This window comes from Phocoena sinus, chromosome 5 (genome assembly GCF_008692025.1).
Source record: "Phocoena sinus isolate mPhoSin1 chromosome 5, mPhoSin1.pri, whole genome shotgun sequence".
NCBI lineage: Eukaryota > Metazoa > Chordata > Mammalia > Artiodactyla > Phocoenidae > Phocoena > Phocoena sinus.
The window spans coordinates 88,796,302-88,810,799 of NC_045767.1; the positions used below are offsets into that span (position 1 = coordinate 88,796,302).

At 38.1% G+C, this 14,498-nt stretch overlaps 1 protein-coding gene across 5 annotated transcripts in view; it reads left to right on the top strand.

The window, feature by feature from the left end:
- RUFY3 (RUN and FYVE domain containing 3) overlaps window positions 1-14,498 on the top strand; it is an 84,332-nt gene that overhangs the window by 63,384 nt on the left and 6,450 nt on the right. For 2 of the 5 annotated variants that reach the window (XM_032632032.1, XM_032632034.1), the window contains exons 9-15: window positions 2,608-2,700; window positions 4,074-4,157; window positions 6,204-6,371; window positions 6,885-6,982; window positions 11,048-11,167; window positions 12,261-12,360; window positions 14,213-14,277. In XM_032632032.1, the coding sequence (XP_032487923.1) occupies window positions 2,608-2,700; window positions 4,074-4,157; window positions 6,204-6,371; window positions 6,885-6,982; window positions 11,048-11,167; window positions 12,261-12,360; window positions 14,213-14,277 (728 nt within the window). Of the gene's footprint in view, window positions 1-2,607; window positions 2,701-4,073; window positions 4,158-6,203; window positions 6,372-6,884; window positions 6,983-8,542; window positions 14,278-14,498 lie in introns of those variants that run through there. The other 3 variants (XM_032632035.1, XM_032632036.1, XM_032632033.1) reach the window with 2 other exon arrangements.

Consider the following 14,498-nt stretch of genomic DNA (forward strand, 5'->3'; position numbering starts at 1 on the left):
CCTATACACTAATGATGAAAAATCTGAAAGAGAAATTAAAGAAACACTCCCATTTACCACTGCAACAAAAAGAATAACATACCTAGGAATAAACCTACCTAAGGAGACAAAAGACCTGTATGCAGAAAACTATAAGACACTGATGAAAGAAATTAAAGATGATACAAACAGATGGAGAGATATACCATGTTCTTGGATTGGAAGAATCAACATTGTGAAAATGACTATACAACCCAGAGCAATCTACAGATTCAGTGCAATCCCTATCAAACTACCAATGGCATTTTTCACAGAACTAGAACAAAAAATTTCACTATTTGTATGGAAACACAAAAGACCCCGAATAGCCAAAGCAACCTTGAGAACGAAAAACGGAGCTGGAGGAATCAGGCTTCCGGACTTCAGACTATACAACAGTGCTGCAGTAATCAAGACGGTATTGTACTGGCACAAAAATGGAAATATAGATCAATGGAACTGGAGAGAAAGCCCAGAGATAAACCCACCCACATATGGTCACCTTACTTTTGATAAAGGAGGCAAGAATATACAATGGAGAAAAGACAGCCTCTTCAATAAGTGGTGCTGGGAAAACTGGACAGGTACATGTAAAAGAATGAAATTACAACACTCCCTAACACCACACATAAAACTAAACTCAGAATGGGTTAAAGACCTAAATGTAAGGCCAGACAGACTATAAATCTATAAAACTCGTAGAGGAAAACATAGGCAGAACACTCTGTGACATACATCACAGTAAGATCCGTTTTGACCCACCTCCTAGAGAAATGGAAATAAAAACAAAAATAAACAAATGGGACCTAATGAAACTTAAAAGCTTTTGCACAGCAAAGGAAACCATAAACGAGATGAGAAGACAGCCCTTAGAATGGGAGAAAATATTTGCAAATGAAGCAACTGGCAAAGGATTAATCTCCAAAATACACAAGCAGGTCATGCAGCTCAATATCTAAAAAAACAAACAACCCAATCCAAAAATGGGCAGAAGACCGACATAGACATTTCTCCAAAGAAGATATATAGATTGCCAACAAACACATGAAAAGATGCTCAACATCACTAATCATTAGAGAAATGAATATCAAAACTACAAGGAGGTATCACCCTCACACCAGTCAGAATGGCCATCCTCAAAAAATCTACAAAGAATAAAGGCTAGAGAGGGTGTGGAGAAAAGGGAACCCTCTTGCACTGTTGGTGGGAACGTAAGTTGATACAGCCATTATGGAGAACAGTATGGAGGTTCCTTAAAAAACTGAAATTTGAACTACCATACAACCCAGCAATCCCACTCCTGGGCATATACCCTGAGAAAACCATAATTCAGAAAGAGTCATGTACCACAATGTTCATTGCAGCTCTATTTACAATAGCCAGGATATGGAAGCAACCTAAGTGTCCATTGACAGATGAATGCATAAAGAAGATATGGCCTGTATATACAATGGAATATTACTCAGCCATAAAAAGAAACGAAATTGAGTTATTTGTAGTGAGGTGGATGGACCTAGAGACTGTCATACAGAGTGAAGTAAGTCAGAAAGAGAAAAATAAATACCGCATGCTAACACATATATGTGGAATCAAAAAAAGAAAAAGGTTCTGATGAACCTAGGGGCAGGACAGGAATAAAGACGCAGTCGTAGAGAATGGACTTGAGGACACGGGGAGGGGGAAGGGTAAGCTGGGACGAAGTGAGAGAGTGACATGGACTTATATACACTACGAAATGTGAAATAGATGGCTAGTAGGAAGCGGCTGCATAGCACAGGGAGATCAGCTTGGTGCTTTGTGACCACCTAGAGCGGTGGTATAGGGAGTGGGGAGGAAGACGCAAGAGGGAGGAGATATGGGGATATATGTATATGTATAGCTGATTCACTTTATTTTAAAGCAGAAACTAACACACCATTGTAAAGCAATTATACTCCAATAAAGATGTTAAAAAAAAAGAAATAGGTTTTAAAAATTTTTTTTTTACCTGCAATGGGTGTTCATTGCTGTGCGCGGTCTTTCTCTAGTTGTGGCTACTCTTCGTTGTGGTGCGTGGGCTTCTCATTGCAGTGGCTTCTCTTGTTGTGGAGCGTGGGCTCTAGGCGAGTGGGCTTCAGTAGTTGTGGCTCATGGGCTCTGGAGCGCAGGCTCAGTAGTTGTGGTGCACGGGCTTAGTTGCTCCGCGGCATGTGGTCTCTTCCTGGACCAGGGCTCGAACCCATGTCCCCTGCATTGGCAGGCGGATTCTCAACCACTGTGTCAGCAGGGAAGTCCAGAAATAGATTTTATAACTAAATATAATTACAAGTTATCCATGAGGAGACCCTTCAGGTAAATAATTGTAAGATAACATTGTGGTACTGAAAAAATGTTTCCACAAAAAGCAGTAATAGGAGAAATTTTTTATTTTTATCTTTAAAGACATTTCTCCTAAGTTCCCTATAAGAACATTTTTATGGGGCTATAGATAGCGTTCTTTCCTTCTAAGAATAGCTAAGCCTGAAAATCATGTCCTAGGAGATCATGAATTATCTTATCCTGTGTTTAGTGAAAGAAAGATAACGATTATTTTAAAAATTTTATCAACAGCTTGCAGTTGCAAACAACAGGATTATTACCCTGCAAGAAGATATGGAACGAGTTAAAGAGGAAAGCTCCTACATATTGGAATCTAATCGGAAGGTTAATCTTACTGGATTTATGAAATATTCCCAGAGAGCATGTCATGTGTCATGGGAGGGGGGGGGCTGCCTCCAGAGGACCACTTGGTAGCTGTGAGCATTTGCATATGTTAAGTGCACCGTTTTCACTGAGGCTCCAGGCACAATTGAGTGAATGGCAAAGGTTATGGGAGGGTTATGTCCCTTCTCCTACAGACACAGCTTGGCTTCACCGCCACCCACATCTGTTTAGAGTCTTCAATAAACAGTCTAATTCGATGTCTTGTTTTTACATACTAGTGATTTGTACTATATTTAAGTGTTCTACTATATTAAATATACCATTATTTTTAGACCATGTTACTGTTTTGTAAAAAGTGTTTATCTGATATCACTGGGAAAGAGTTACCATCTAAATGAATTTTCTAGATAACTCAGTCCCTTAAAGTATAGGGTTGGTTCCATAACATCTTATGGAAAAGCCCAAACGACCTTTATGGCCAACCCAATACCAAACTTTTTATATATGTCTAAACAGATATTTTGCAAACCTTTTGTATATTGTACAGTTCTAAGCTTTCTTAAGTGGAGGATGTAATTGAACACATTTAGCCCTTTATGATGACTGAATATCATAATTATCAACATTGGCAATTCTGTACTGTGTTATAACAGTGCTACTTTGGTGGGGGTCGGCTATTGAAATTGATAGAGCTTCTAGCTCCTGAGCTTAAATATTCCCAGATTACTGTGGGTGGTTTTTTCTGCCTTTTATTTCACTGGCATCTATTGCTTCTTACTGCTGTTAGCATTACTCTCTCTAGAAAGGTCTCCCTACTTATCCTAATGCTTCTAACCTGCTGTGACCTAGGGATCCAGAAATCCAGTTATTAACATTGTTCTTAAAGAGTAAGCACCTAGGCTCTGAGTGGGGACCGACATGAGTAATATGTTTGCCTTTAATGCATGGACTTTGTAAAAACAACTGTGACTACTCAGCATTTTCTGATGAGCTACTCATGTTTAGCTCTGATCTCTCTGTATGGGTGGAGACACCAGATGTGAGATCTCTGGAGTAGGACTACATTCCTGTTTGAACCTTTGGCCCAATTTATAGTTTACAGTAAATGCTATTTTGTTTTCCGAGGCTGATTTTTTAAGACTTCTACCACTTGGTTTGGTAAACTATCTTAGGACTTTAAACAAAATGGCAAGAAATACCCAATTTGGCTTAGGAATACTTACTAAACTTCTTCAGTTTCTTTGTTGTCTTCGTTCATTATCATACACGTTTAGGTATGATCATTTCCCTTACTAAATAGCAGTGCTAGTGTCCACTAACTGTATAAATTCTTTAAATCCTTAAATATGTACTATTTTATTTATCTTTTCAAGGGCCCTAAGCCAGACAGAACTTCAGAAGGGCAAGCACTGAATGAAGCAAGGAAGCACTTAAAGGAGGAGACACAACTACGACTGGTAAACTTTGCTTAGGTCCTAATAGTTCAGGAACACATTAAAACCCCTACCTAGGGGTTTTACCTCACAGATCAAGGAATATCAGTAGTGTTCTAGCAAATTTTATGGATCCTATAAAATAGTTTCTCATTCTTTTAACCCATATTCCCTACAGTGCTTCCTCAGTCCTTTTTCTGAGCATTCTCAACAGCCAATGGAATTTTACCTATTTTAATTTTTAACTTATTTTTGCTTTTATAGTTTGTGTTGCAAAAACATTAGGTATATAGAACCTACTTTTTTCTTTTCTTAATTAATTAATTTATTTACTTATTTATTTTTGGCTGTGTTGTGTCTTCATTGCTGTGCATGGGCTTTCTCTAGTTGCTGCAAGCAGGGGCTCCTCTTCGTGGTGGTGCTCAGGCTCTAGGTGCGCGGGCTTCAGTAGTTGTGGCACACGGGCTTAGTTGCAGAACCTACATTTTTAAACTATGCTATCTCCCCTCCTGCTTCAGTCCTCACCCCGGCAAAGATATGTCTCCTTGGATCAGGCAGCTCCTCTTCTCCTTAAGAATCATTAATTTAGAATCGTATGCTTTTATTTTTAGTTGTTATTTCTGAATTTATTCTTGTTCTTATACATAAACAGAAAAATGTACATCAGTATTAAGATATTTTTAGAAATTAAAATATATATATATACATATATAAAAGAATGTGTAATAAGGACTAATACTCCTATAATAGATTTTATCCAAGTATTAGGATATTAAATACACCCGTGGTATTAGTACATTAACTCTTCCTGTAATTTAGATAGTATGACAACCAAATAATCCCCCTCCAATAATGTTTCTAACAGCAGGGAGAAGCCTAAAAATAAGGGGTGATCTGATTTGTAGTTTGTTATCACAAACAGTGTATAGAACAGAATTTCAGGTTATTTTATAATGTTACTTTAACACTGTTATTTAACATCCTTGAAATATTTATCATTTTCCTTCTATGTGTTTGTGGATTTGATCTCAAAATACTTTCCATAAGGAAGGTCCTAGAAATAATGTATGTCAGCATTTTAAGAAGCAGTCTGATTTGTCTTCTGTCATGCTAACCATGTACAGAAGAGTGCCTCAGTTAAGTGGCAAGTGAAAAAATTTTACATAAAATTTTCCACATTCTCGTACCACATTAAGATAAATGTTCATTAAAAGAGAAAGAAACCAAGCAAGTAGGCAAGGTTCTGAATGTGCCCTGGGCACAGCATGGATGCAGAAGAACCTCAGGTCTTTGTACCCCTGATCATCCAAATAATGTTACAGTAATAATGGTTGAGACAAAAATACGTCTCATGATAAATGAATAGAAAAATTCAGTTAGCCGCTATATTTAAAATAGATAACCAACATGGACCTACTGTATAGCACAGGGAACACTGCTCAATATTCTGTAATAACCTAAATGGGAGAAGAATTTGAAAAAGGATAACGTGTATACGTATAACTGAATCACTTTGCTGTACACCTGAAACCAACACAACACTGTTAATCAACTATACTCCAATATGAAATAAAAATTTTTTTAAAAAAAGAAAAAACTCAGCCATATCGACCATTCCCTGTAACTGAGATGTTATCTTGGGGACCCAAAGTATCTTTTGGGTTCCTTGGGCTCTTGAAAATGTCAACAGCCTCCAAATGAAAAGAATTCCAACTGCTTCATTTTGTGCTGGCTGCTGTAACACTTAATGTATATTTCTATAATAAGATGTGACATCAATTGTCTGTTTTAATATCTAATGAAGTGACTCAAGTATTTTAGACATATTAGATAGCACTATGTTTGGCCTACGGAGTTTTTCAGATTCGTAAATTATTGAGTAAATGGTACTGTAATTATCCTAATTATTATTATTATTTTTGTTAATGTCTCTGTATTGAATGATAGCTTATAGCTGTTTTGCCAGCCTTTAGACCTGAGAGTTTTGGTCTACCTTGTCCTGTGGAATTTTGTGGTTTGCACTTAGTTGAGGAAAGAGAGAATAAGTAATTTGTTTTCCTTTCGGGGCAGGATGTTGAAAAAGAACTGGAAATACAGATCAGCATGAGACAGGAGATGGAACTGGCTATGAAGATGCTGGAGAAGGATGTCTGTGAGAAGCAGGATGCCCTGGTGTCTCTGCGGCAGCAGCTGGATGATCTCAGGGCTCTTAAGCATGAACTTGCCTTTAAGCTGCAGGTAGGCTCACTGGCTCTCTAAAATCCCAGGGCTTCCCTCTGCCCCTCTTCTTCTCTAGAATCACACTTTAAATAGAAGAAGAAAGGGTCACATCTCATTTTGAGGCTAGCTACCAATAAACCACTTTAGGAATCAGTCTATCCTAGGATCCTGTATTACTATTTTGGAAAGTCATGGCCACTTTTTACATTGTAACTGGGCAAGAGGGTCTTTTTTATCCTATAAAATAATTTCTACTCTCCAGCCTAACTTGCCAGCTGAGTTATATAGATAAATTGATGTACTTTCCAATGTTGATTTTTGAGACAAAACTGCATTTAACAATAGTAATCTTAAATATTGCTTCTTGCTTTTTCTACACTTGGTAATTAATTAACTGATAGGCAAATACATGAGCATTTCTATTTCTCTAGTTCCCGCTTACCATTAGGTTCAAAAGGTATGTGTGATTTGTTTCAGGATTTTATGTTATATGCAAACATAAACATCACTCATAATTCTTTTCCATAACAGAGTTCAGACTTAGGAGTAAAACAGAAAAGTGAACTAAACAGTCGCTTGGAAGAGAAGACTAATCAGATGGCTGCTACCATTAAACAACTTGAACAAAGGTAAAAGTGCTGTTTCTTTAGTGAAACACTTAGGGCGTTCAGTCCTGGACATGAAGAGAATGCGCTATGCATTTGGCAGAGAGTATGTGGGAATCTCCAAGCTTAACACCAGGCATGCAAGTAGAAAGCAAGCCAGTTAAATTTTGTGATTTTTAAAGATGTCACTAAAAACCATTTTAGTGTCATGTGTTAGAGGAGGGATACTTACAAGGATGAAAGGACTTTTAAATCTGTTTGTGATTCTGTTACGGTTCATCACTCAGGTCTTTGAAGACTTTGGTGCTAGGTGATGGAGGGGTACTGAGGGCCCTTCTAATAACTGTAACCCCTTTCCCTCCTCTATCATCTCCTTTTTCTCTCTGCTTTCTCCTGAAGAGTTCTATAGCTTCTACTGTCACATCCCGCCCACACCTCTCAGATCTGTCGGTCTCCCGCTCTGTCCTCAATCTGGAGACCAGTCTTGCATTTTCATCCCCTGACCAGTTATTTCCCACCAGTACCTACAATTCAGTCTGCCCAGAGTACATCTTCTCCCTATGCTACTCTTTTCTCTTTCTGTCTGAAGCCACCATGTTCTTCCTGATGACTCAGCTGCCAAGAGAAATGGCTAAGGCTTGAAGATTGAATGAGCCGCGGCACCCATGGTCATTAAGCATTGCCAGCCTGTGTTGCTACCTGTTAACACCCACTGATCACCCTTCTTGCACCTGAGCAAAACTAAACTACTTACTAGACATGCCTCCCATTTTCCCCATCCATGTCTTGCCTAATAGTTTCACCAATTAGAAATGCCCTTTGTCTTCCCACTTCCTTGTTCTTCAGATACATTTTTTATGTTCAGGCTTCAATGCCACCTACCCAAAGCTTCCTCTAACACTCCTTCCCAGCTAAAAGTAAACTGCGAATTTGTACTAGTTGGAATTCCCATAGCCTTATATCCATACCTATCTATACTGCTTATAGCACTTCTGACTTTGTCCTACCTTATAAACCTTTATATACGTATCTTCTGATGAGAGTGTGAGTTCCTTGACGTTAGTTAACTAATCCTTTAAGTTCCCTTGTTGGATCTGTCACAGTGCCTTGAGTGTCCAAGGCATTCATTTAGTAAGTGCACGGATGAAAGGGTGAATGGATGGCTTCTTTTATTCAGATGGCTCTTGACCAGGGTGGGTCCTGAACAGCACTGCATATTGCTGTTGAATCAAAAGTTAATTGCAAATTAATAAATAAGCTTGAAAACTCTGGTTTGGCTGATTTGAAATGAAAAAGTATCCGTCTATCTTGGAAGTTATCTAAGTGCTTGCTCATAGCAGTTATGTTTATGATTTAAGAAATCAATTTTAGTGTTCATAAATTGTGTTTTTGAAATGTGTCAGATTATTTTTCAGTGGATTTTTGGCTTGGCATTTAAAGCAGACAGAACTAAAATAATGACTTACCTCTTCAAGTATTATTAAGCTGACTTGTTCTCTTGCTATTTTTGTCTTTCCTATTTATTCATTTTCTCATTCCCCTTTCACTCCCATTTTTATTTTTATTTTTATTGTATTAATATAGTGAGAAGGATTTGGTGAAACAGGCAAAGACCTTAAATAGTGCAGCAAATAAACTGATCCCAAAACATCATTAGGCATTTTACAGCTGGTCACCTCGCAAGTTGGATACCACAGCTTAATTGTAAAAGGAAGAAATCTGAAAGTTATTGCATTTATGCTCTGATTCTATATAAAATGTCACCAAACATTGAATTTGCTGGACTTTAAAAAAAAAAAACGTTTGATATATATAGGCTGTGTTTTCTTCTTCTTTATTTTCTCCCCAGAGTTAGAAAATTGAGTATAAGTTCTCAATTAAATACCAAATAAACTTTGAGAAATTACTTCTGAGTTGACCAATAAATAAACACACCATTAAAAAACATCCTAGGGAATTGAAGCTCTGTACATATATGACTGATACCTTTACAGTCCAGTCCCCAACAATACCAGTTTCTAGGTGCGATGTCTGTGTCATTGAGCCTGTTCTGCCGTTGCGATGTAATGAACTAGAGGTGACGGCCACATGGTCTTGGACTCTTCTAAAGTAGTTCTGTGTCTCTTAGGCCATGACCCCTTTTCACTTTTGTCATCTAGGTTTAATCCCCAAGCCAAGGATAAGTACTTAGTATTCCACTACAGTTCTACTCTCAGTAACCAAGATTGCTTGCAACTATTTCGCCTTAGTGACTTTGGTGGGGGGCAGTGGGGTGAGGGCGGGGAACAGCATCCTTACATTTCTTTAAAGTGATAGAGATAAAGTTAGTGATTAGGTAACTTATGATAACATAATAATGTGGAAGCTTGGGAAAACCCTACTAATATTTGTCATCTTCTACCTCTGCCATTTTCCTGCAATTCCACTTCCTATTTAGGTAGCTCAGAGAGAACAATTTTAATAAAAACACATCTCTTCTATTAAAAAAAAATACGCTACACGTTTTTCACATCTATCCTGCTTTTCCTTTTGGAGTAAAAACAAAAAGGCACAGACATGAGTGATGGTTTCCTGCCTCTTGTTCCTTGCTGGCAACGTTTACTTAAGAGTTTGTTACTTTTTGTTCAGATGGGAATTTGCTTAAGTTTCTAGGAGAATAACAATCTATTAGAAAACCATTTCAGAGTAGGAAATAGACAAATGATAAACTTATATTCATTATTATTATTTAGTCTAAAAATAAAGGTTCCCAGTAGGTATTCATAAACAATAATCAGCAGGGCTTCTTTTTCTAAGTGACCACAGATCTGACCCTTCCTAGGCATTACATTGTAATAATCCTATAAATACTTTTTTTTTTAATGACTTTTGATTTGGGGGAACAGGTGTTAGTTACATAAGCCTTTATTCCTTCAAAAAGTCTTGGGAAATTTTTTGTTTTTCTGTTTTTTCTCATTCTAGTAGATTTGCAGCATTTCAGCTGCTTAAGTGGGGACAAAGATAACCCCTTTGCTCCCAGCTCTTGAAATTCTTTACTGTCTTCTTGGAAAAAAACAGAGTTAAGAGAGTAAGATAGATTTCATGTGTGTTTTTATAGGTCCTTGCAGACTTGAACCAAGGTCAAGTCAAAGAAAATATGACCAACTTCATGGAAGAGCCTGTACTTTTGAACTTAGTTTATTTCTTATAATTTTGCACCTCTTCTTACCTTCATCAACATTTTGTGGTGATGAGTTGCCTTTTCTATGAGCATTTGGAAGGAGTGCTCAAACACCAAAATAAAACATTTTAAAGACTATACATAGTAGCATAGTAGCATGCTCCCAAATTCTATTACAGAGAGCCCCAGATATTTCACCTTAGAATATGCTTCTTTATAGGTGCAAAGTTATAGGATATTTGGAAGAAAACATTCACAATCTTCCAGAGAATATGGCCAGGAATCTTATGCAGGTCCAGTGCTGAATTGTTTGTCCACTTAGTCACACACCAGTTGGTAGAAATGGAAAAGGAAAGAGATAGCCAAAGGCTTTTCATTATGTTAAAAACCCGAAGCCTGGGTAAAGGTTGATGTATAGTGTCCAGTGATTTAATATAATTTGTGGTTTAGGGAAGGGACCAGGAAAATGTTCTCATTCCACATATAAGAAGGTAGTTGCCCATTTGCAAGTTCCAGTGAGTGTAAAACAGAAATATAAACTACCAAACCTATTAGGAAATAAATACAAACAAAAAAGTGGATTTAACTTTAATTACTATGTACTTGAGGTTGGCTTTGGATATGGATTTTCTAAAAAGTGATGTTTTATTGTTTATCATCTAATGGCTGTAAACTGTAGTACTAGAATAAAAAAAAATGGAAAATCAACTATTCCTCTGCCTGGTTCACCTTCATCTTGCTTTTTTTAAAGAATTTGTTTCTTCTCCATCTTTTCTCCCCCCATAATTTCTTCCCATGTCCTACAAAGTTTATTTTCCTCTCTCTGTCTCTTCATGCCCTTGGGTTGTTTTATTTTGTGTTTTGAACTTGGTATTCCTCCCCACCATGGCTTGTGTTTTTTATCACAAGTTCATATGGCTCACATCCAGATTGCGCCAGGCTGAGCGAGGCCGCCAGTCTGCTGAATTGGACAACCGGCTCTTCAAGCAGGACTTCGGAGACAAGATCAACAGTCTGCAGCTGGAAGTGGAGGAACTCACCAGGCAGCGGTGAAGAACGGGTGGCTTTAGCGGCCAGGGTGGTCATGGGAAGTACTAAGGCCAGACAGCAAGAGAGGGGCGGTCTCCTGATCAAGCCATGTCTGTTTTCTCCTGCCATGTCCTTTCTCCAGAATTAGAATTCAGAAAGCTTCACATACATAAGCATTCCCAAAATCTCGTCAACATCTTTTGCCATCAAAGAATTAGGAAATTAGAACCCAAGATCCCAGGTAAATAGGATGGAGTAGGAGAATTAATAGCCAACACAACACTAATAATAACAGGATTTCCTGAATTCTTACTGTGTGCCAAATACTTTACTAAGCACTTCATATGCATTCTCTCCTAACATCTTCCCATCTACCCTATTTGTAGGTGATTTTATTACCCCCACCTTCAGAGGAAATTGAGGCTTAGTGGGGTTAAATTGTCCAAATTCACACAGTTAAGCTAATAGGTAGCAACACTAATTTAAAAGCCAATTTCTCTGACTCCAAGCCCTTAATCATTCTTCCATACCGTCTCTCAAATGAGACTCAACTCTGTACCTAAGGCACTGACTTCAAACAAACAGAACTTTGCTGTTGGATATAAATGCACACAGTTACTAAGGATACTAGTGGTTGAGGGTGTTAACTGGGGATTAACTACATAACTGTGAAGAGAGAGCAGCTAATTCATATGTAATGGGACTACAGAGTTAGTGCTTTCATACTGTATCTTGCTGAAAATTTAGAAATACTGTCTTTCAATTATAGTAAATCTTACTAGTTGTCATTCAGTTGACCACAACTTTTCATTAAGAGTTAGTATTAAATGTTGCTATTCGGAGCCGTGACCCTCAGGCACTGGGAGATCCGAAAGTGCATTCTTAATCATCCAAGGAAGATTAAACATGTTGAATGTATTTCAGTGTTACTGGTTTGATTGTACTGTATTTTAGTACTTTAAAACCTGGTTGTCCATATATATCTGGTTTACTTTTTATTAATCAAGTATTAAAATTTAATTACTGAACTCTAAGAAAAGGGTTTGGCATTCTTTAGAAGATAGGAGTACAGAAATCCAAATTTTCATCGTTTTTCTCTCCCACCTATCCCAGGAACCAGCTTGAGTTAGAACTAAAACAGGAAAGAGAAAGAAGGTTACAAAACAACAGGAGCATCCCAGGAAAGGGTTCCCAGAAGCCAGAACCCAAAACGGTAATATTTGTTATTCCCATGTTCATTTACTTAATTTTTAGAGGCTACCTTGATGGGCCGGACAGTTTTCTCTTATGGAACACATGCTTAATTGCTATGGCCTTGAGTACATAGGTGGCAGGCCAGAGCTGGAGTAAACACATGGAGGCTTGATTCTGAGTCTGCCCCTGGGACACTAAGTTGAATTCATTTGGAAAAGGGGATTAATGACCATAATTCCCAGTGACCATCTTATTCCTTTCAGTTTGTTAAGTAAGATTATTTTAGTATCTAATATTTTTAATAATATGGTATAGTCATCCCTCCCCAACCCTGAATTGCCCTTTAACAGAATTGTCTTAAATATGGATTCGCTTCTGTACACCTTTTTCAAGTCATGAAGATTTCAATTTTAGTATACTCAAGGTACTTCTCTTGGGAAAATTAGAAAAAAAGGGAATTAGGCACGGGGAAAGGAAGGTAATATAGAGTGGTTTAAAGAGCAGGAGTAGAAGCTTCTACAGAACAGTGTTAGGAAAGAGACCTCCAGCAACCTGTAGTGGTGAGAGATCTAACATTGGATTACGATCATCTCTGGGACCCAGGAAACCGAGCCACTCTCTTCAAATAATAAAATCAGGAAAGCGTGAAATACTTTTTCTGTCAGATACAGGGGAAAAAATACCTTCTTTGTAAATATTATATATAACAAAGCAGGACAAAGCTTTTTAAAATTTCTAGAGAGTGAGCTGCTAATTTGCTGGAGAGTAGAAAAGTGGTGAACGGAAATTTATTACACCTCTAATGTAACGTGCAAAGAACCATTCTCTCTGTAGCAGGCTGTCTTTATTATCTTAGTTTAGTGAACATAAAATCTACGTATAAGGGCTTACAGAGATTTACTTAAAATCTTGGCCTATCATCTTATCCTGTTTTTCCAGTGAGGCCTTAGATTTCTCAATCTTGAATCGCTGTGCGGTGCAAGCCTTTCCAGGAGTGGTCTGAGAACGTACATGCTCCTTTTAGAGGCTGATGGGCAAGGAGTTCAAGGCAGACAGCAGTGTTTGTGCCACAGGAAGAATTTGTCCCCCTAAAACTGCCCAGGCAGGGCTTAGCAGCATTGGTAGAAATGCAGTTTGGAATTTTCCATTGGTCCTTCAGAGTAGAAAACTCCTCGAGTTGTATCGGCTATAGAAGTTGTCATGATACTGAGGCAACTACTTGACCGAGCGTCTAGAGGATTACACAGTCTGCCGGACATGGCCATGCTCGGTTTCACTAGCTGTCCAGAGCTCAGCTGGGGGTTTGTGTGTGTGTATGTTTTTCTTTTTTTTTTTTCCTAAGAAGTAACTGATACCTTGAAGCCACTTTGTAAGTAAATAGGATACATTCTGAATTTCATTTGAGTCTCAAGCATTAAAGAAAATATCTACTCTGAAAATCATTTGTTGCAAACCCTATCAGAATCATTTGTTAAGAAACTATTTGGAACAAAGAATGATGGAAAATATCTCGAAAGGTAAACTCCTTCCCTAATTAAAAAAAAAAAAAAAAGGGCTTCCCTGGCGGCGCAGTGGTTGAAAGTCTGCCTGCCGATGCAGGGGACGCGGGTTCGTGCCCCGGTCCGAGAAGATCCCACATGCCGCGGAGCAGCTGGGCCCGTGAGCCATGGCCGCTGAGCCTGCGCGTCTGGAGCCTGTGCTCCGCAACGGGAGAGGCCACAACAGTGAGAGGCCCGCGTACCGCAAAAAAAAAAAAAAAAAGCTGCTTAGCTTTATACCCAAGCTAAGACAATATAGAAGAAAATGTCTGCAGCATCATCATTGTTTAACGGTCTGAATAATTAATAAATTGGGCTGTTTTCTTTTGGCAGGATGAGAAGCACAAAATTCAAGAGGAAAATGTTAAACTAAAAAAGCCCCTGGAAGAAAGCCACAGGTGTTTATTAATGAAGTATTAACTAAGATATAAAGCTATTTTGGGGTGGTGGGAAAAAGGGAGCTTTTGATATACACTGGCAATGACACAGACCAGACACTGACTTGTAATATTAATATTTCAGAAAGACATTTTGAAGGGGGAGTGAATAAATAACAAGCCAGATAGATATTAAACCAAACTCATTTAGTCCATTCCAGAAGAAAGAAAGAAAGAAAGAA